This window comes from Rhipicephalus sanguineus, chromosome 11 (assembly GCF_013339695.2).
Source record: "Rhipicephalus sanguineus isolate Rsan-2018 chromosome 11, BIME_Rsan_1.4, whole genome shotgun sequence".
NCBI classification, from domain to species: domain Eukaryota; kingdom Metazoa; phylum Arthropoda; class Arachnida; order Ixodida; family Ixodidae; genus Rhipicephalus; species Rhipicephalus sanguineus.
The window spans coordinates 21,855,513-21,878,076 of record NC_051186.1 but is presented as its reverse complement, the minus strand read 5'-3'; the positions used below and the strand labels follow the sequence as shown (position 1 = coordinate 21,878,076).

The window sequence follows — 22,564 nt, the reverse complement described above, 5'->3', positions numbered from 1 at the left end:
TGCATTAAAAGTGGTAGTCATGCCAGCCATGATAAGTGACTAATGGGTGGCTTAATTCAGTAAAGATTTGGCATTTGTGTAACCAAAGGTTTGAGCTATGCAATGAACTAGGATAAACATTATGTAGTAAATATCAAGAAAGTAATATTAAAAAATCCGAAAAGACGGGAAAAAAGAGCCAATTTAGACTTAAACTATTTGCAAAATCAGCTGTAAATTCAAAAATCTTCCATCAATTTCTTTTATTCTAGTTCACTGCCCAGATATATATGTTGTAAATTATTATACAAAATTTCAGTTAAAAGTACACACTGAGAAAAAAGTTATGAAAGTTTGCGTCATATGATTTGGAGCAAATTCTTATTTTGAGAAAAATGTAAACAAAGATTTCAGAGCTTGCGAAAGGTGTGCGTCCACCTTGGGGCCGTTTTTAGAGATTTAAAAACGATTAGAAACACAAAGTTATATTTAATGACATCCTCTTATGTAACAGTGAAAATAAAATTTATCAAGTATTTTGAATATCATTAATATAGACGAAACAACACTTCCTTTCGAAACAAACGCAATGTGGTTTTGGTTTTCGCTATACGAGCATGGGGTATGGAAAATTTGCTGTAACTCACAAACTAATGATGATAGGAGGATAATTTTTGTTGCTACATATTTTTGAATGTTTGGGTGTGCACAAAAAACAAAAAACTAAAAATCGATCTCGCGAAAATAAAAGTGACTTTTGAAGGTGGCCTACCACCTTAAGATAAGGATGCATGAAGGGTTCCTTACGTAAGGTAAGGATACGGGCCTAGCCACACACGGTGAGGCATAAGAGTGGGTCAACCCCCCCCCCCCCCCTCCGTTAGCTCAGATCCGTGGTGACGCTACTCACCAAAAGCCTGCTTACGCAGACGCCCCTGCGGGGACATTACTGCACACCAAAGTGATACATCTCATTGGAATTGGTTGAAGTGACCTATCCACATATTGTAGATCGCATGAGCGGAAAACAGCAGGAATAGAAGGAAATAACTTCAACAGGACAGACGCTCAATTTACAACCGCAGATTATTGGAACTTTTTCTCACATGAGAGCACGGAATTGCGCATGTGCAGGCACCTTATCACAAGAAAGACAAGGCCAACAGGAAAGTTACATATGCAAACTGATATGTGCCGCACTTAACTATTTAGAAAACCTAAATAGTTAAACCGCGGCACAGCAAGCGTCTGTCCTGTCAAGTTATTTCCTTCTATTCCTGCTGTTTTCCGTTCATACAATCTACAATAAGTTGCACCAACTGGCCCAGCATACCACCTTATTGACCTATCAACATTCTCATTTTTTATTTGACAAGAAAATTTGATGACTAGTTTAGAATACAGAGTCTAAACTTCTTTTTATCCAATTTCATGGCTTAAGATCGTTGCCAATATGTCAGGCTGATATCACAGATTTCAGAAGCACATTCTTACAATCGGTGTCAAAGAAGTTTATGAAACCTGCTATGTTGAGCTTTTGTTTCCTTTAACGTGCCGAGTTAAGACTTTAATAACCAGTCAAAATCAATGACCTGCCAGGAAGTGGGAACTTGATAACCACCAAATCTGCATCCAACTACTGTATGTAGGCTTCTTGCTTCATTTTTCTTAAGGCCAATTTACAACAAACAGGCTGTCCCTTCATGACAGTTTGTGTACAGAGAAGAACAGTGCAGAAGACGTACCCGATTTGCAGACGCCACCATGTTCGTAATATCCTCGGCGGCAAACGCAGATGTGCCGGCTTCCACATTGAGTTCGGTTGCGGTTGATGCAGGACTCATCCGACACGCAACGCTCCCCCACTGGCACTCCAACTGCATCATGCGAGAACACATTTCTCATTGACTTATACTGCAGCATCAATAAAGATAAGGACAATGAGATCACAACTATTTATACTATACGGCATAGTCAGGGATGCCACAGGCCAAATAGGATTTGTAGCAATTTTTGGAGCAGCAAAATATTGCTTTTGGAGCACAAAAATCCAAATTTGGAGCAGATTGAGAAAAAAAAAACTGAATTCATGCTAAAAGCACGAAATCCCAAATCTGAAGGAGTATAACAAAGAAGGCTTACTTTTAGAAAGGAAAACAAAAATACGCACCAACCATTCAACATCAGTTAACTCGTGCACAGTGCACGTGAACACTCCTGTTTCAATGCGCACCTGGCAACTTCGAAATTCCGGAGATTCGTAAATCAGGAGCACGTGGGGGTGGTGAAAAAGGAAAATTGGCGTATGTTTTTGTCTATTGTTTCTCAAGGCCACAGAAACGCCATACACAGCAGCTCCAAATAATTGCCAATAATTTTTTAGACGTCAGCGATCATACTAGTACTCGTAATTACACGGCGTGTGCACGAATGAGTAATTAAGGAACAAAATATGCTGTGTCCCTGACAGCTAGTACTAATAGCCCCTTCTAAATCTTAATACGCTGGTCTGCAGGACACTAGTGTACTGCGGCAAAGTGGCTTAAAAAGCGTTCTGCACGCAATAAAACAAGCATCAGGACATTTGAGAACCACTGTCCTTTTTTATTGCGATAGCAATTATATGGACACTCTCAACGTGTTTTTGCCGTCATGTCCCGTATAAAGTCCACATGGATAACATCCCCCGCGCATAGCATGTTCTACCGCGGGTAAAAGCGCGCGAGTGCAGGCGACGAACGCGGCTGAAGTAGAGATCAAAGGAGCCGGTTCATCTCCCTCGCTCGAAGGGCGCATGCGATAATACCACTCAGCTCGGGAGGCCTGCCATCGAAGCAGAGAGGAAACGCCCCGGCCGTCTTGAATGAGCATGAAAAGACGCCACGGGTGGGGGTCGCTCGAGCAGCAACTTTGAACTTTGATTCTCAGGGCGTGGTCGCGATCGCTGGCATGCGCGCTATCTTGGCAGCCATCAGCGGGCGGCTCATATACCCTTCTACGTGCTGTGCTCTCAATGCGAAGACACTGTGCAGAAAGAGCATCGTTCCCTTGAGCAGCCGTATTTTCTTACACCAACGTTTTGTAGAGTTACGCAAGATCAGATACAAAAGAGTTTGCTGCCAGCCTCACTTCGTATAACATTACAAGTTTTTTGCTATCGCATTCATTACTTTGTCCTTGCAGTGTAACTGACTTTTTTCTTTTCTCTCACGGGGGGGGGTGGGGTAAGGGTCTGCGCAGCTGTATTGGATGATGATGCCCACACTGCAGATCACCAACGCGGCCTCCATTTTTTGCTAAAGTTTGCACAACTGAGAAAATCTTGAAGCTGGTCGGGCATTTTGGCGCAGCGTGGCGCAATTTCAACAAATTTCACGGTTTTGGCTCAGCTTGGCGCAAAAATAACGAATTGTATCAAATTGGCGCAAATGGCGCAGTTGTTGCATCCCTGCATAGTGCAATGCACTGCAACCAAATTGTGAGCCTTTGTTTTGGGGCAAGAACATGTTATGGTAACTGAGACAACTTACGCAGTTACCATATGTTCTGATTTTCAGGTAATATAAGATAACTAATATTTTTTTTGAACGATCATTTTTAGACTTCCGTTAAACAACTTGAATAATGAAAACCTTTTGCAATCCGATGACACCTAAGCACTCTTTATGAGTTGTGGAAGCACAAGCATTAATGTTTGAGCCAGCAAGCAGCAGCAGCCTGCACACGCTAAGCCCAATGGGAGAGAGAGAGAGGAACCACACACAACACCTCTTAGACCTGTGCACTTGGATTCTTTATCACAGCATGCCATTTAGACTGAAATATTTATCACCAAGCTTGGCAGCACGAAAGCGGTGACATCAAACTGGTCCATAAAGCACAGGCTTACCATATAAGAGGCGCCGGTTTAGCCCAGTGGGTCAGACACAGCTTCTGAGGTTGTAGGTTCCATACTCGCTACCACCAAAGTATTTCCTTAAAAGTTTACCATTTTTTCTACATTAACTTTATTTATAGGAATTAGCACGACAAAATTCTTTAAAGGGACACTAAAGGCAAATAACAATTTATGTCAGAGTGAAAGCCCAATGTATGACAACTTCTAAAACGGCAATATTATCAACAGCAGTGCCCTACTTACCGAGAAATTAAGCTAAATGTATCACATGATGAGCGCCACGAGTGGGACATTTTCGAAGTGATCCCGATGACGTAGGGAAGTCGGCCTACAATAAATCACTAGTAATCAAACTAGCAGCAGTAAAAAAAAGAACATTCCGAGCATCAAAAGACGTAATAAAATGCTGTTTGTTCGTTTCCGCTTGATTCATGGAAAACAAAACCTCCGTGGCGTTGCCATGGGGAACGGCGCGCGTGGTTCAAAGGTTCCGTTTTCGCCGAACTGTGCCTCGCCCGTCTCAGAGGTAGTTTCGGGATCGCGTACTGCCGTGCGTGTTTTGCGCGCTCGTGAAAGTCGCTCTGACAGAAAGTTCGACAAAATGCCGCATGCGTGTGATATTGCCGGATGCCCGAATGGTGCACAACGCCAGTGCTGCAGCAAGGAAACCGGTGTGTCTTTTCACTGGGTGCCGCGGAATGAACCCTTACGCTCGAAGTGGCTTAGTGTCATGCCATTGCGCCAGTGTGCTAAACAGTCTGCGTGTGTGCTCGCTGCACTTTCGTACTGAGGATTACGAGACCAACCGCAACTTGGTGACGGCTTTCAATGTGACCATCCGAGCAAGTCTTTGCCGCAGCGCCGTTGTTGCTACTGTGGGTCCCGCTACTTCCGCTCGGCTGCTACTAGTGTCGGCGGCCGCGCAGTAAATGCGGGCAACGTTGGGCACGGCAGCAGTGACCTATGAGAGTCGTATTTTCAGGCGGGAGATTTGAAGCGCGCTAACGCGATGCGGACCACTAAAAACGTGATTTTATTTCAAAATAAGCACTTCCTTGGCACAAAAGCAGCGCTACGAGGTTTCTGGACCGCTATTTCAGCAATCAACGTCGACTTAATATTTGCCTTTAGTGTCCCTTTAACACTTTCGTGACCGCACCTATTCCCATCGATAGTATGTTATCGATGACTTCAAGTTCAAGTTTTGGCACTCTCTGAGTGGTTCTGGACAGCTAACGCAATACAAAGGCTAAAATAACATGTCATTTATCATTTGAACATGTTTAACACAGCGCAACGACGACGAGGACACAAGAGAAGAGGAGACAAACCACAGCGCCTCGTCGTCGTTGCGCTGTGTTAAACATGTTCAAGTATTATCACCAACTGGCCCAGCTATCAGTTCTTCTACATGTCTTTTATCAGTTTTGTTTGCGAGTTTCTTTTTTCCACCGCGGGGAGATTTTTAAAGCTCGTTCGCAGTCGGGTAGGTGAGCGCTCGTTGTTTCAAACTTCGCGTCGACGTCGCTCGCGGGTGCTCCACAGAAACGGCGAATTTCGACGGATTCCAATTAATCTGAGCGGGAATCTCTGGATGATGGTAGCAGTACAGACACAGAAGACGACTTCGATTTGCCAGGCTTCAGTACGGATGGCGAAAGTGCGTCAAACCTCCCCGGAACATCAGCAGCTATCCGCCGGTAAGTTTCGTCTTCTCCTCAGGTCGTTTTATGGCTGCCGCGCGTCGATATAAACGTATCCGGTCCATACTAAAGATAACAGCTCTTATCTGCAAGGTGTTTAACTTCATTCGGGCAGGAGCATTTGGTGCCGGCTGCAGAAAGAGCGCAGTTCTCTCCGCGAAAACAGCGCGGAGTGGACTTTGACCTAACGCTCCGGTGTGCTGCGCGGCAGCGTCAAAATACAAAAGATCAGTTATAGAGAACCACTGTATGCCACGCTAAAGCGCGAATTGCAAATAAGTGCTCACTGCGGAAATAGATTATCGTTCAGCTGATCAGAAGGCGCTGTTGCCCCTGCGTGCAGCTCGCGACAGTAGGCGCGCTTTAAATGCACCTAATATAGGCGCGTTACAATATCCTTGTAACTGTGGCGTCTGCGTGTGTAACTTTTATATGCTATGGGAGCGGCAGCCGCGAGCGCACTGACGGTAGAAGAGAACGATGGACACGGACACGCTCGCAGCTCGCACTCAGTGGCCATTGACAGTGAGTCGTGGCCGAGTCTTGGAATGATAAAGACACGTTGCTCAGTGCACGGGGAGATCGAGCGGCCGTGTTCAGCGTCTCGTCCTCGTCTCTGAGGGGTTCTGCGCGGCGGCTGGCCCAGACCCCTACAATGCAAACACAGGCAGTCTTAGAACAGCTCAGAACACGCTGCTGCCACTGGACGCATGCAGCTCGCGGCAGAAATTACTAAAATTGCCCAACAGCATACGCCCATGAAATGCAGATACGTTCGGCCAACTGAAGATACCTTTTTCACGCTGGTATCCATGAATTTCGGGCGAGCGAAGCATTGTCGATATATTGAGAGGCACCCAAGAGGGCACAGGTTTATCATTTTTATAACGGCACGACACGACGAACCGAAGAATTCGGAGCCGAAGGTGTTCACTTCAGCCTGCATGACACCCCACAAATTATGTAGCTTAAACACAGGCCGATGGTTCTTTGAAGACGACTGGAAGCAAAAGTACTCTGAGTGAGTTGACAGTGGAATTCAGGTTGTATTATTTCGACCTTACCGCTGAATCTATCTTCGGGATATCTTCGACGTGAAGTGTATTATCCAAAGGCCAAAGGATCGTGTGCATTCTCTGTCAACAAAATAATAGTGTTAAAACCCTCAGCTATAATCCAACCCTCATGGTTCACGAGGGGCTGCTCTCCGGTCTGTTAATTAAGAACTTGCTTGCAACTCGATCTGTGCACACACTGATCAAGTCAGCACGAGATCCGTGTCGTTAGAACTCAACGCCACACACAAGTTTTGTAAGGTTTGAGGCCAGTTATGACGTACAAGACTAATCGAAACAAGCGAGGCACAAGAAACTGCGATAGCGAAAAGGTCGTGCGGCCAAATTTAAGTTACACTCGAACGTGTGCGAGCGCACCGCGTTCAGCAGACGACAGTTGGCTTCTACCGGAAGTGAGTCATCTTTTCGAAAACTCGCAACGAAGTTTTTCCATATTTCAGCCTGTTTATTTAACTACAACAACTATTATACACAGTGTCAACGGGAACAAGCGTATCTGATCCAAACACCGCTCTTTATTTATGTCGGCTATTGGCCAATAAGCATGCTATGTCTCTTGCGACGTAAAGTGGCAGATCCGCGACGTCAACATGCCCTGCCCACTGACGAGAGTGAGAACTGGCCTCTGGTTGAAAAGAGGGCACCTGAGGAAACGGCAACTTCGCGCTCCGCTTGTGGCCTTTACGCGGCGCGCACGACTAACATTTGGCAGAGCAGTTCATAGCCGTGTCAGCTTTCCGCAGGATGAGTTTTTTCAACAAGCCCAAGGGGTGCTTCATGACCCCTTTAAATAAATCCATTTATTTTTTAAATACTAACGTGCATTCTACATCTACTGTATGATGCATTATACAAATTAAAAACAGCATGAAAAACATCTTGTGCTGGGTCATCAAAAAAAAAGAGTACTTCTTTCATAGGAATCGTTTATAACACAAAAGTGAAATGAATCTCTAGAGAAGCAGTAGCAGATGTGCTGTGGAATAAAAACTACCACGCAATTTCTACAGTGTGTATGCTATTGGGTTGGCATGACAGCCTTCAATGTGGATGCAGCTATGTTGGCACCCACTGTCGCATCTTCCCCAAGCATTATGGTCCAACTCTGCAGCACGAAAGAGAAAATTGCCAACCACCCATACGTCCCACAAAGATATAAGGAAAGCCATATGGATTTCTCAGAAAGAAGGCTTCTTAGTTTACAAGATATTCACCCTGGTCCAGGGATCGAAGCCAGGTCCAACAGATTTCCAGGGCAGCCGCTCTGCCAGTTGAGCTAACCAGGAAGCTAGCAATTAACAACACGAGGACTAATTAGTTGACAACTCGAAAAACGTGGACATTGAATATTGCAAACCAGTTCTTCAGAAACATGCAAGGTGGTGGAAGGATTATGAAAGGGAAAACTGCCAACCACCTGTATGTAGCACATGAATGCATGGCGAAATCTAAAGAATGATCAGGAATTAGGCAATACATTCAAGACAAGGAGACAAAATTTGCATATAAAGTGTGGGTCCTTGCAGATGTTTAAAAACCGGTTCCCTACCAATGATCATTGACGGGTCAAATGGTATTTGTTGTCGGTAGGGTAATGGAAAATGGTTTTCTAAGCGTGTCTAGCTCTTTACACTGTATTAAAAGGTGAACCACAGTTAGTGCTTCCCCACATCTCTCACACAAAGGTGAGTCGAAACCGGACAAAAGGTATGAATGTGTACTGTGTGTATGTCCTGTTCTTAGCCTGGTAAGTGTAACTTCTGTGTAGCATGACTTTAACTGGCGGCCAATTACCAAGAAGTTGCGGCTTGATAACGTGCAGTTTATTTTGTGTGTGCCTATCCTATGTGATCTGCCAATATGCCCCGAGCTTTCGTTTAAGGAACAGTTTTAGGTCAAGCGCAGGGACACGTATGGATGTATCGGCAGCATTTTCGTGGGCAGATGCAGCTAGCTGGTCCGCCAACACGTTTCCTTGTATCTCGCGGTGCCCTGACACCTTGCTCACTACGACATGTTGTTTGAGTGAGTAAATCATGCATAAAAGTGAATATAGTGAGACAAGGACAGGATTTCTTTGTTTCTTCAGGGTTCAGCTTTCACTACACTTAAGGATACTGAACAAATATTTGAAAAAGCCACGAAAACACTTACATTCGACTCGGACAAGACTGTTCCTATAAACAGCGTTTATTTCACGTAACTTCGAGCAGTTGGCCGCATTTTTAGTGAATTGTGAGAGCGCGAAGGCTGCACGCCAGTGCACTTGTCGATGGTCCTGACATCGAATGCTCCAGCAAGAGGGGGCAACCGGCACACTCTCTCCTGCCCTGCCACTTCCCTTTCTCCACCTCTCCTCTCATGAACCGAGGGTGGCTGGCGTGGCGCTAAGCCTTGCCCCCTAGCCCCACATGGGAGACAAAATAGTGCTTTTTCCTCAAAAACCACTACAACTACCGAGTGTGTCGCCAGCACGCAAAGATGCAAGGTGCGAGTGACAGTGGTTCTGCGAGTGTTGATTGGGACTCCGAGTTCGACAGGCCTCCAAAACGGATGCGCCAAATACCACCATATGCGTGTGATCCTTCTGTTTCGTGAAGCGACAGATTCGCTCGATGTATTTCATGACGAACAGTTGCGTCGTCTGCGATGCCGAGCACCGCTCACCGATCGAGGTTTGCCTCTCCATGATGTCCTCCGCCTCTCGCCGATCGTCGTGCCGTTATGGTTGCTTCGTCCACCACGCCAAGCATCGCTCATCGATCGGGGCTTCGCCCTGTCCGTGATGTGCCTCTAGCCGATCGTGGCCCCGTCCCTGAACTTCACTGACCGGATCCCGCCATCCTTTCCTATCATTCCTTTAATCCCTCCTTATCCCTCCCCCTGAGAGCTACTGCTGAGGTGTCCTCCACTGAGAGAGACAGTTGCGGGGCTCTCTTTTTTCTTCCCTTCCTGTTTTTTTTATTATTAAGAATCACTTTCCCCGTGAAGCGACAGCGAGGGCGAATTGTCAGACTATCCTCAAAGTGTTCGGAGCACTAAAGGTCATGCTTTAAAGGCACCCATGTTGGCTGCAATAGGCGTGCAACGCGAATCCATATCCTTCGAAGCTTTGGCTCTGTCGGAAAGGTATGACAGGGCTTGTCTCTCCAGACGCTGCTTTTCACACACCCTAGCGCCGAACAGCGTTGAGGCATTCTGCGTTGTGCCAGGTGCTTCACCGTTCACATTAGATAGCAGCACACAACACAAACGGCATATTCGTAGACGTGGGCGCAAGCTCCGCTTGAGAAAACAAATATACGGCCGAGCGCGTGGCAACAGCGTCGTTGGCTGCCGGTTGAGGACACGCACAGAGAACACCTTCCTGACCTTTCTCCGTGAGAACATGTTTTGAGAGACACGCGGCAGCGGGTGGCAGCTTGCGATGTTGATTGGTAAGCGATTTTGCAGCAAGCACAGTTGGTGAGTCAGTATCCAGCGGGTTTCGCGTAACTTCCCCTCTAGTTCGCGGCGTGGCCGCTAGACGTGCCAATCTTTCAATTGGGTCATTTATCTCGGTGGCGAAAATTTTGTTTAGTATTCCTTTAAGGAATCCGTGTATATCACTGCACTTTCTAGTTTAAATTTTTTTATGTGCTCAGCTGCCGCAAGTATCGCATAAGCCTCTACTGTGAAAATGCTTGTACTAGGGTGCCGAGCACCGGCATCTGAAAAAGATGGACTGACCGCTGCGTAGGCCACAGAAGTGCAAGACTTTGAGGCATCTGAAAAAATCAGAAAAAGCGTATTTGTGCAGTAGTTCAAAGAACTATGTATGGATATGTGCAATGGGCACATCTTTTGTAACTTCCTCGAAGGATACGTCACATTCTATGAGCTGCCACTACCATAATGGCAGGTATGCAGCCGTAGCCATTAGCCGGTGTTCAACCCATTGCCTCAGCTAGGCCCCTCACACAAAGTGCGTAGGGCTGCCTCATGGCTGGACGACTGTGAAAAATTGCAGAACTGAACAAGTCATTGGCAGTGGAGTGCGAGGGGTGCTTGTTTTCGTTCATCTTGAGGAAATACACAAAACATAGGTAAGACCTCTGGTGGTGTAACGACCATTCGTTCAATTCAACGTAAAGGTTGTCACGGGAGCTAGTACGAAAAGCACTCGTAGAAAGATGATCAAATGGTGGACTGGGTCAAGCATCTTCAAGGCGCTTGTTGTCGCAGAATGATAGATTATTGCCCCATAATCCAGGCGCAAGCGTATAAGGCTTTATACAGGTTCATCAGACACTTCTTGTCACTACCCCATGTAGTGCGTGACAACACTTTTAGAATATTCATAGTTTTTATGCACTTGTTTTTTATGATCTTATTATGTGACATACAAGTAAGTCTTGTGTCTAAAATTAGCCCTAGGAACTTGTGCTCCATTTTTACCAACAGAAGCTGACCATGTAGGTCAATGTCTGGCTCAAGATGGAGGCCTCTCTTCCTGGAGAATAAGATGCAAGTGCTTTTTTGTGCATTCAGTGTAAAACCATTCTCGTCTGCCCATTTAGAGACCTTGTTCGAGCCCAGCTGAACCTGCCGCTCGCACATTGAAAGGTTGCACGGCATAAAACCGACCTGTACATCGCCGACATATGCGCAATAAAACATGTTACATGGGATGCACAGACACAAGGAATTCATTTTGAGAATGATAAGTGTACAACTCAGTACACCATCTTGTGGAACTCCTGTTTCTTGGACAAATGTTCGGGACAAGATATTGCCTACTCGAACACGGAATGTCCGATTGGACAAGTAGCTTCGAATTATGGTCAGCATCCTACCTCGTACACCTAAATGTGAGAGGTCTCGCAGTATGCCAAAGCGCCATGTGGTGTTGTAAGCCTTTTACATATCCAGGAACACCGAAAGAAAGAATTTCTTGTGGACAAAAGTGCCGCGAATTTGTGCCTCGATTCGTACAAGGTGGTCAGAGGTAGACCTACCCTCTCGAAAACCGCAATGGTATAGGTCAAGTAGATTGTTTTCTTCGAGGAAATGTATGAGCTGCCGATTTATCACGTTTTCAAGGACCTTGCACAGACAGCATGTAAAAGCTATAGGCCTGTAATTGGAAACTGAGGATGGGTCCTTGCCTTGTTTTAGAATCGGAATAATAGTGGCTTTTTTCCAGGCAGAGGGGATCTCCCCAGAAAACCAAAGAGCATTATACAGGGAAAGGAGGGCTGGAGTAATACTGAAAGGCGAGCTAGTGGGTACAGATACATTGTAATAACTTTTTCTAGCGCAGACTGACACACGGACAAAGAGAGGGAACAACACCAGCGCTACTGATACACGGACAAAGAGACGGAACAACACCAGGGCAGAATGGACCGTGATTTGCTGCTAGATCTGCAGGGGGTTGCCACTAAGGTATTTCGTTATGTGGATGATTTTTTGGTACTGGGCAGTAATGTGCAAACAGATACATTCGTACGGGGTGTTTTAGGAGCTTTTGAGGCGAAAGGCGGAGGGTTAAAATTCACCTGTGAGGTCCCGGTTCAAAACACCTTGCAGTTTCTGGACCTTACGCTATATTTTTCAGCCGACCATATATGTCTCAAGTACGCTCCTCGATCTAATAAGCCCCTTCTGAGCTACCGCTCCTTTCATTCCAAGGTAATAAAAAAGGGAGTAGGCCTTTCATGTCTAAAATCTGCCGTCACCAGGTCGTGTCATCATTTGGCACAGGAGAGCTTCAGGGAGCAGGTACTAAGGCTAAAACACGCCGGCTTCCCCGAGTATGTTTTGCAGGTAATTTGCAGGCGCCTTATTAAGCATGTTAAAAGCAGTCTTTACTGCCAGCAGGAGCGTGAACGGGGCAGATTAGCGGTGATACCGTACGTACATGCGCTATCACGCCGAATTAAAAAGACCGCCCATGGGTATGGGCTGAATGTTGTTTTTACGGCCAAAAACAAACTGGCTAAGCTGTGCCCCATGGTTGGTAATAAGCTGGATGCTGTAGGACGAGGAAGCACGCGAACCTGCAATGTTAAGCACAAGGTTGGTTTTGTTCCATGTGTGTCTAACCTTGTTTATTGTATTCCTCTAGCATGTGGACGAGCGTATGTGGGGCAGACTGGTCGCTGCCTAAACATACGCCTAAGGGAGCATCACTCGTCTTTGAAAAGTAGGCCGCTGACGCATTTGGCGATGCATTGTGCGCAGTGTGGGTATGAGGCACGCTTTTCAGATACAGTCATTCTGTTTAGGCACCGTGATCACACCACACGAGAGCTCGCAGAGGCATATCACATATACATCAGGGAGTCATCTTGTATCAGCCACCCGTCATTAACTGTTTCTGAAAAAGAAGTGATGCTTCTGAAAGAAAGGAGTAGCAGCAGATATGAGTCGATAGCTCCGGACATTGCACCTAGGACGGTGCGCATGGGCAGCGGGTGACAGGGTCGGTATTTATATGTTTTTCTTTGCTGAATAAAGCCTTCAGTTGATAGTAGTAGCGCTGGTGTTGTTCCCTCTCTTTGTCCGTGTGTCAGTCTGCGCTAGAAAAAGTTATTACGATGAAAGGAGGGCAGGTGTTTCAACATTTCATATACTACACGGTTGGAGCCTCGAGTGGATTTATCGCAGCAGTTTAGCGATGCCTGCAGCTCAACTAAGTAGAAAGCTTCGTTGTACACCTCCTACTCTGTATATTTGTACTATAATTTGTTTTTTTATTCTTGTCTTGTAACGTTGGAAAACCTCGGAATAGTGCAACGAGCTGGACACTTGTTCGAAATGTGTGCCAGGAAGTTCGCTTGGTCTTCCAAGCTGTCGCCTTGTGTGTTTACTAGAGGCAGTGAATACGCATGTCGGCCGGCTACCCTACTAACCATGTTCCAGGAATTTACCCTGATGTGTATATGAATTGATGCCCGATAAAAACTTCTGCAAACTTTCCCTTTTTGCCTGTCGGCACGTTCTCCTTCCTTGGGACTTAATGTTCTTAAAACTGTCAAGATTCTCGGCTGTCGGAGAGTCCTGAAGCAACCTCCATACTTTGTTTCGCTTTTTGCACGCATTTCGACAATCGGGGTTCCACCACGAGACTCGTCGTTTGCCGAGCAGTCCAGTTGTTTATGGGATACACTTAGTTGCAGCATCAGTGAAAAAAGGTGTAAAGTACTCTACGGCTGCATCCATGCTTAAACCACACACATCAGTCCAACTTAAGCCAGTAACTTTTTGAAACTGTTCCCAGTCGGCTCTGTCAATGTGCCATTCGGGAACCTGTGGAGGACATTCATTCGCTATTGGTGAGCTCATAACTATAGGAAAGTGTCACTTATGTAAGGATTATTAACGAGGTACTGACACCATTTTTCAAAGGCGAGTTTACTCTGCCATAAAAATCTCCTGTATGCAGAGATGGCTCTGAGCAAGTGTGAAGCTAAGCAAATGCTGATAAGATATTTTATTTTGATATTAAAGTCAATTATCCCGTGGCACACCAACCGTCATCAACACTAGCTTGACATCAGGCTACACTACTAATTCTGGTGACTTAAAGGGACACTAAAGGCAAATATTAAGTCGACGTTGATTGTTGAAATAGCGGTCCAGAAACCTCGTAGTGCTGCTTTTGTGCCAAGGAAGTGCTTATTTTGAAATAAAATCACGTTTTTAGTGGTCCGCATCGCGTTAGCGCGCTTCAAATCTCCCGCCTGAAAATACGACTCTCATACGTCACTGCTGCCGTGCCCAACGTTGCCCGCTTTTACTGCGCGGCCGCTGACACTAGTAGCAGCCGAGCGGAAGTAGCGGGACCCACAGTAGCAACAACGGCGCTGCGGCAAAGACTTGCTCGGATGGGCACATTCAAAGCCGTCACCAAGTTGCGGTTGGTCTCGTAATCCTCAGTACGAAAGTGCAGCGAGCACACACGCAGAGGTTTTGACTGTTTAGCACACTGGCGCAATGGCATGACACTAAGCCACTTCGAGCGTAAGGGTTCATTCCCCGGCACCCAGTGAAAAGACACACCGGTTTCCTTGCTGCAGCACTGGCGTTGTGCACCATTCGGGCATCCGGCAATATCACACGCATGCGTCATTTTGTCGAACTTTCTATCAGAGCGACTTTCACGAGCGCGCAAAACACGCACGGCAGTACGCGATCCCGAAACTACCACTGAGACGGGCGAGGCACAGTTCGGCGAAAACGGAACCTTTGAAGCACGCGCGCCGTTCCCCATGGCAACGCCACGGAGGTTTTGTTTTCCATGAATCAAGCGGAAACGAACAAACAGCATTTTGTTACGTCTTTTGATGCTCGGAATGTTCTTTTTTTTACTGCTGCTAGTTTGATTACTAGTGATTTATTGTAGGCCGACTTCCCTACGTCATCGGGATCACTTCGAAAATGTCCCACTCGTGGCGCTCATCATGTGATACATTTAGCTTAATTTCTCGGTAAGTAGGGCACTGCTGTTGATAATATTGCCGTTTTAGAAGTTGTCATACATTGGGCTTTCACTCTGACATAAATTGTTATTTGCCTTTAGTGTCCCTTTAACGCAGCAGTCTGGCTAGTTGTGATGACATCGGGTACCAAAACTTCCAAGATGGCCGCTTGTGCATCATCAACAGAGCCACGGTGCACAGCGGCTGTGGAAACGGCTGCTGTGCACCGTGGCTCCGTTATATATATTGTGCGAGCACGTGACGAGAAGCTCATACCGTGTTGTGATGTCAGGGTACAGTAGGAACCGAAACTAGCTTTTGAAAACATACTGTAATTACTTTTTCAGGGTGCACTCGCGCTTAGCATTACCTTTTCTAGGCTCTTTAGGGCTTGGTCTTTCATTCGACGGGAAAAAAAGACCACTGAAAATTTTCGTCTGAGTACCCCTTCATGACTTTCCATTTGAGTAGGGGTAGAAGTGATGGAGATGTAATGCTGAGGTCTATGGACGAGTAGGTATTGTTGGCGAGGCTATAATAAGAAGTTTTCGAATAGGGGCCGCAATCGTTTTGTGGCCCCAAAGAAATAACGTCGAGGCCACTGCGCCTGAGCGAGACCCAAACAGCATTTGGGTTTTGCGTTGGCGACACTATTTCTCAATTTCAGCGGAAGCCCCAAAGCCTGCCCCTAAAGCTTTGTGTAAAACAAACATGACGGCGCCCATTGAAGCGACAGCTCTTGGCCAAGACCAGAGTGTCCTAGAATTGGGGGAGTGTCCTCCAAAGCACTGCAGACCCTATTCGAAAACTCTTAGCTCCTGCTTGACCCAAAGTGAGCACACGCAAAAGGCTTTGGGGACACAAACTTATGGGGCCCCTATTCGAAAACTCGCTAATATGTTAGCTCCTTTTGATTCAAGAGACATGCGCCGGAAGAGAAAAGGAACTGTTCAATTAGGCAATTTCGCGCATCTCAACGAGAGTCACCCCACAGACTGCTATGTGCATTATAGTCCCCAAGGACCAGATAAGGTTGTGGAAGTTCATCTATTAAGGACTGGAATTCATGTTTATGCAGTGGGTGATGCAGAGGTATATCACGAGAGCAAATGGTGACGAGTTTGTTCAAATCAACGGCTCGAACAGCCAGTGCCTCAAGGGACGTTTGGAGTGGTAAGTGAGTACATACTTGAACTGGCATAGCGCATTACGGGGAAGAAGAAACGGCCGAGCAGACCGACACAAGAGGACAGAGCGCTAACTTCCAACTGAGCTTTATTGTGAAAATGCATCAAATATGTAGACTTGCGCAAGCATAATCTTGGCGTTGCGTTAGAGTATTTTTTGTATGCTTGCACAAGTCTACATATTTGATGCATTTTCACAATAAAGCTCAGTTGGAAGTTAGCGCTCTGTCCTCTTGTGTCGGTCTGCTCGGCCGTTTCTTCTTCCCCGTAATGCGCTATACCAGTTCAAGTAAGACGAACCAACTCGCCCAATCTTCAACACTTGTGAAGTGAGTACATGCTATGCCTTGATTACCTACAACGGCTACACCACCGAATGACACCACGGCATCATCCCGGTCGTTTCAGAAAATAATGTAACTGCATAGGAAGTTGGTGTGTTTGGATTTTAAGTGTGTTTCTTGTATGCACAGCTCTTTTGGTGAATGTTTGTGTAAGAGTTCTTGGACATCGTCGAGGTTTCTAAGGAGTCCTCTGGGTGTGTCCAGATAAGATCAAACACGAGGTCCCGTTCACCATTACAGATTTTTATGAAACTTGCTGTAGGTCTAGGCATTACACCCAGCACAATGGTTTTGAAGTTAGTTTTGCGAAAAGAAATTTTGTTCGCCTGAAAAAAAATATGCAAATTTCGGTCGCAAAAACACTTTTTCCACCAATTTCGCGATTTCTAAATTTTGAGCGCACCTAGGAAAAAAACGGTGCCCTTCTTGGTCACAATATTTATTCCCCTCAAAGAACAAGTGAAATACAATCTTATGAGTCTATTATTTTGCTTGCTTGTCGAAGCACTTTTGAAGAAAAAAATCACAAACTTGGCAAATCGCACAAAATACCTGTGCTTGAGGAATTTATTGCTGCAAACAAGTTAAAGTGAGGATAATAAAAATCGGTACATATTATTAACTTTGGTACTTTCACTCTCTTTTAAAATAATTTTTGCGGTTTTATCGCGCTCTATTTTACTTGGTAATTGGGCTGAAACAAAAGTGATTTACCAAAAACACCGAACTTTGAAAATAGTTTTCTCAAAAAGGCCATTTTTAATTTTTTTTAATATCCCTCTGATTGAAGTAAAGGACATCATCTATCATTCTGCATAAAAAAACGTTGCATTATTTTCGTTGCTAACAAGTTATAATGCGTCAAATGTGACCAAGCCAGCCTAGCGGCCGCGTCGTTGGTTATGTTCTGAAAATCAGATATAAGTTGTTCAAAATACTTTTACGTGACATAATCACAAATCAGCAGCTCCACACCAACACATTCGCAGTCAGGTGTCGTGGTTCAGCAAGCTTTGTCTTGCGATCAGCAGCTTGACAAACCCGCAGCAGCGGCCGCTCGATGCTGCGGACGCTCACATTATATAAGTGCTGCTTCGACTGCGGATGAGCTCCGCTTGGGCGCCAAACTACGCTCAGAGGACAAACGAGAGAAGGAATGCATTACTGTGAAAGTTAAAGGCTGTTAAGTGCCAACAAATGTCATAATATGCAACGAAAACACTGCCTGCAATTTTGCAGTGTGCGCCTTCAATACAGCACGCATATATTTTTTCCCCTCCTGTTATGCCCGCAGCCGCAAAATATCGTGATAAACACTCGGCTAGCGTTGAATATTATATCTGCGGACGCACAACAATACAATATTGTAAAAGCGGTGCTTTAAGGGGGCCCTGCAACACCTTTCTGAGTTATACTGGAATAGCCTCATTATTGACGTATGACTCTTAACGAGTCATATGCCGCAAAAATTTTTCGAATCCGTCAAGTCTAAGTGGTGTTACCAAATTAGAGAAATCACGTTCCGCAGCTTTCGCCCTCCACTCTACGCCGCGAGCGCGCGGAAAGCTAGGCAGCGAGTCGAGGGAGGGAGCGCAGAGGAGCGAGGCTCCGCCCAAGAGCGCCGGCGGAATTTTTTTCTTCATTTTTTTCTCTCTGACGTCTGGGCGCAACCACGTGGTCTGTGCCGCCACTTCCGGTCGGCTTGCGTCGTTCTCGTCGAGCGGAGCCGATCGCACTGTGTATCGCGCGTGCTTGAAAACTGCGCGTCGATTTGGTAATGTTGGGTGTGCACCTCGAACGCCGTAGTGTTTTAATCACTCTGCCAACCATGGAAGCAAACCTGCGCGCTCGTTTGAACGAATGACAGCTGAGATCGGTTTCGGCCCATACTCCGATACACCGCCTCGTAAGACGGCACTGGCAGACGACCCCGAAGCGCCGCCATTACCGGACGCCAGCATTGTTATCGGAGACATGCTGCGCCCCTGCCTCGGTCGGTCGTGAGAACGTGCCGACGATGCAGTTCCCAGCTGACGAGGCAACACTCGAACGGCTGCCACTCTCAACGGCAACCGGCGATGGTCAAAAGCACAGAAATATTCAAGTTTTCGGCACTGCGCATGGCGAAGAAAACGGAACCACGCAACTACGAGCAGACGAGCTGTCGGTGAGACCGGAAGTGCTAATATTAATGTTTGTTTGGTGTTTTTAACGCGATAACAGAATATAAACATACTGTGATGACAAAGAACGACACTGGGGTCCGGGCGCGCGGGGAGCTGATCGAGGCAGAGGAAGAAGAGGTTCAGATTAGAACAGCTTGCCCGAGAAACGGGTGTTGTCTCTGTCTGGTTCATCACAATGGCGCAGTCTACGACAACTGAACCTTAAGGCTGAAGCCACCTGTAAGTGCTCGTAGGCCGTCGGCGTTGCGGGTGTCTCCATCGAAGGAACGCCGTCCACGCTTCTTCGCTCATGGACACCAGGACCCTACTTCTGCCGGTAGAACCTATGCCACCATTCGAGGACGGCGTCCAGGCCTCCTCGGTGGCCAAAGGGCAGGTTTACCCCGGCGCCGTCACGACAGCGTACGGCCTCCTGTTGCCCGGGAACGCTGTTCACGCTTCCCGTGGCGACAACCTGTCGCTCAGGACTTCCTCGGCACCTGAGCTGCTGAGGGGTGCTGACCAAGTGCCCGCTGGCAAGGATCCCGCCGCAGTGAGCACAGGGACCACTACCTCCTCGGGCGTCACCGTTGGTTCCGCGCGCGGATCACCTGAAAGCGCCGCCGAGCTTTCCCGTACTATAGCGCGTCTCCGCGTCACGGTCAACGCCTTGACAGCGTCGAGCTCTGCTCTGTTTCCTGCGATCGTGCCGGAACTGTGCGCCATCAACGCTATGTTGGATATAGCCGCCTCACACGACCTTGAGGCGAGCTCGCCCAAGCAGCGCAGCGAGTTCCGGTGTACTCTCACGCAGCTCTCTAACCAACTGGGCTGCTTAGCGTCCGCGCTGTCCGGTTTTTCGCCTGCCGTCCGACCACCGCCGGCTGCCTGCGAACTACAGGAGTTCAACGGCTTTGAGGAGGACGCCGACCACTGGGTAGCGACCGTGAATGCTCTCGGAGCTCGCATGGCGTGGACGGAAGAGCAGAAGTGGTGTGTAGCCATAGACCGCCTTCGAAATGGTGCCACGGCGTGGCATAGGTACGAAGGCGCGCGGCAACAGTCCTGGGCGGAGTGGAGCTTCAAGCTCATTGCTGCGTTTGGCAGGAATCCCTACCACCTCTCTGCCACCACCCAGTCCATCCTGACCGCCACCGCCGACGGAGCTCTGGAGGGTCACAACCTTGAGGCTGCAATGGCGCCTTGCAGACCATCGACTGTGTACGTCGTAGATTTTGACGCTTACCGAAGCAGCCCCGCCCCTCCTCTGCAGGTCAAGGACTCTGCGTCGGTAATGGACTTGAGCATATCGCCACCAGACCTTCTGCAAACGGAGAAACTGCCCTCTCGTTCATCGTCGTCAGAGCATAAGCAGGCGCTCCCACCTGTCGTGCCAGGTGAACGACACGACCATGAAGACTACCAGACCACGATCGCCAGTAACGCGACCTACGCCATGCCACTTCACAAAGTAGGCCAGCCAGATGTCGCAAACGAGATGCCTGACCAGCCAGAGGACATTATCATCAGAGACTTGGCACCGCAAACCAACTGCCCTGCTGACGGCACTGCTCGCTCCCGGGGCACATCTTGTTCACGTGACCCCTCGTCAGGAAACGCCAGCTCGGCCCAACGTGACAACTGCACCCGACCTCACATAGTCCGACACTCGACAGTTACGCATGCTGTACTATCTTCAGAGCTGCGGCGGGACCAACGTCACCGTTTCGGGATAAGCCTGCCATCATGCCGAAACAGTAATTGCCACCCACCCGAGCAACTACCGATATTTCGCGAGAAGTCTCTTGGCCTAAAACTTCGAGTACTTCGACACTGCCAATTCCGTGCACGACAGGCCAATGGGAGAGATTTCCCTACAAAGTCGCAGCGTGGCCTAGGTCATCGTCCACCGCGGCACAGCCAGTGTCGCCCACCAGAGAAACTTCTAGCAGACCACCAAACCATGCTGAAGCGGGGTCGGGGCCGACCACCACGAAACAGCCAGTGTCGCCCACCGGACACACTCCTGGCGGATCTTCTGACCGAGTGGCGCCGTGGTCTGTTCCCACCATCGCGATTCAGCCATCCCCGTCCACCTGAAATGTTGTCGACATCTCCGCGCGCTTTGCAGTCATGGCCGAGTGTGATGACAAAGAACGACACTGGGGTCCGGGCGCGCGGGGAGCTGATCGAGGCAGAGGAAGAAGAGGTTCAGATTAGAACAGCTTGCCCGAGAAACGGGTGTTGTCTCTGTCTGGTTCATCACAATACATATTATCTACTTATTGAACTCAAAATTAACAACGAAAGTAATAATGAGGGTGTTATCGTGATTATAACATCAGCCAATGGTGGAACTGCCGACAATTGTGTCATATTTTGCGGACTAATACATCATTTGTCGAGAGAAGAGGGAGCGATTTTCAGCTGACTTTGAGAATTTATTGTAAATTCCAGGCCGTGCGCATGGCTATAATATTTGGCTCGCGTGTTCTCGGGAGCCTCGACTACCGATCGGCAGCGCTTTTTGAGCATGCTCGAAAAGTGTTGCAGGGCCCCTTTAATGAAGCAAAGGACTTGCACTCACTTATTTTCACAGCCGGCTGACACAAGTGTTCTGGCACGAGATAAAGAACAACTGCAATTTGAGTTGTTCAACCATCGGAAGCACGTATGAGACATTTCTTTAGATGTCAATGGCTTGCTTTTGTGTCATATATTGCTGACAGAGTGAACTTAATTATCTTTAAGCCATTAGAAGAGAAAAAAACAACACATGAGCGCTCTACTGGAGGCGCTGCATGCGTCCCCGGGCACCTCCTCGTTGCTGCTTGGAACGGCGTCCATTTTTGAATCGCTGTTTTGCAAAGGGTCGGAGCGAAAATGATTCGCGACGTCGCGTATCACGGCTGTTCCAAGTTCCAAAATGTCGTCTTCAACACTAGTCGACAATTTTGATGCCGACGACGGCGATGCTGGTGACAAGGCATGACTGAACGTGTGCGCCTAGCAGACGAAATGTTAGCTGAGCAGCTGAGCCTCACATCACTCCTTTCTGAAGACAAGTGGTCAGCTGGGGCGTGGTCTGGAGGTGGCTGCGACGAAGCGCTGCCGGCGCTGAAAAATGGCAGGCTTGCCGGCCGTTTTGAATCGTGCTAGATACCGGTGATCTAAATCAATAAAACAGATAGTTATTCGTCCCTCAGTTGCACTTTGGGCTGCGAATCGCTACTAGGAGGTAGAGGTGTGCGCCGCCGCCGCCTGTTTTGGTCATGCCGCTCGTGCCGCCGCCAAAGTCCCAAGAGAGATCACGCCGCCGCCGCGCAATAATTGCGGTGCGCCGCCGTTAGTCTTTTCTTTTAATTCGAATGGGGAATCTGGAAATAGAGGAGCTCTTCTCGATGTGTCTTTGTAATGAACTGTCCATTTCAACGGCAGCTGAACAGCGGGAGCTCGGCGAGAAGCGCGCCCCCTGTTTCCGGTTCTTGTTCTGCAGCGCCATCATGACATCACGAAGCTTTCAAACACTCTCGACACAAATGATAGCGACAGAATGTGCTTCAATGCAACGAACGCAGCCCTCAGAGATCCGATTTTCGGTGCACATGACTTCTGATCGTGTTAGCCATCGATTTAGGTTTAATGCGGCCACTCGTCCAACGCAGCTGTAAGGTCGGTAAGCATTCCCTGCATCGTTCTCAAACATCTGGAAAACATTCATATGCAAATTCAGACTGGAAAAGTTCC

At 47.6% G+C, this 22,564-nt stretch overlaps 1 protein-coding gene across 2 annotated transcripts in view; it reads right to left on the bottom strand.

Moving 5' to 3' along the window:
* The window catches only part of LOC119373762 (uncharacterized), a 143,599-nt gene that overhangs the window by 94,850 nt on the left and 26,185 nt on the right, over positions 1-22,564 (bottom strand). For both annotated transcript variants that reach the window (XM_037643825.2, XM_037643826.2), the window contains exon 3: positions 1,725-1,856. In XM_037643825.2, coding sequence (XP_037499753.1) covers positions 1,725-1,856 — 132 coding nt within the window. The remainder of the gene's footprint in view (positions 1-1,724; positions 1,857-22,564) is intronic.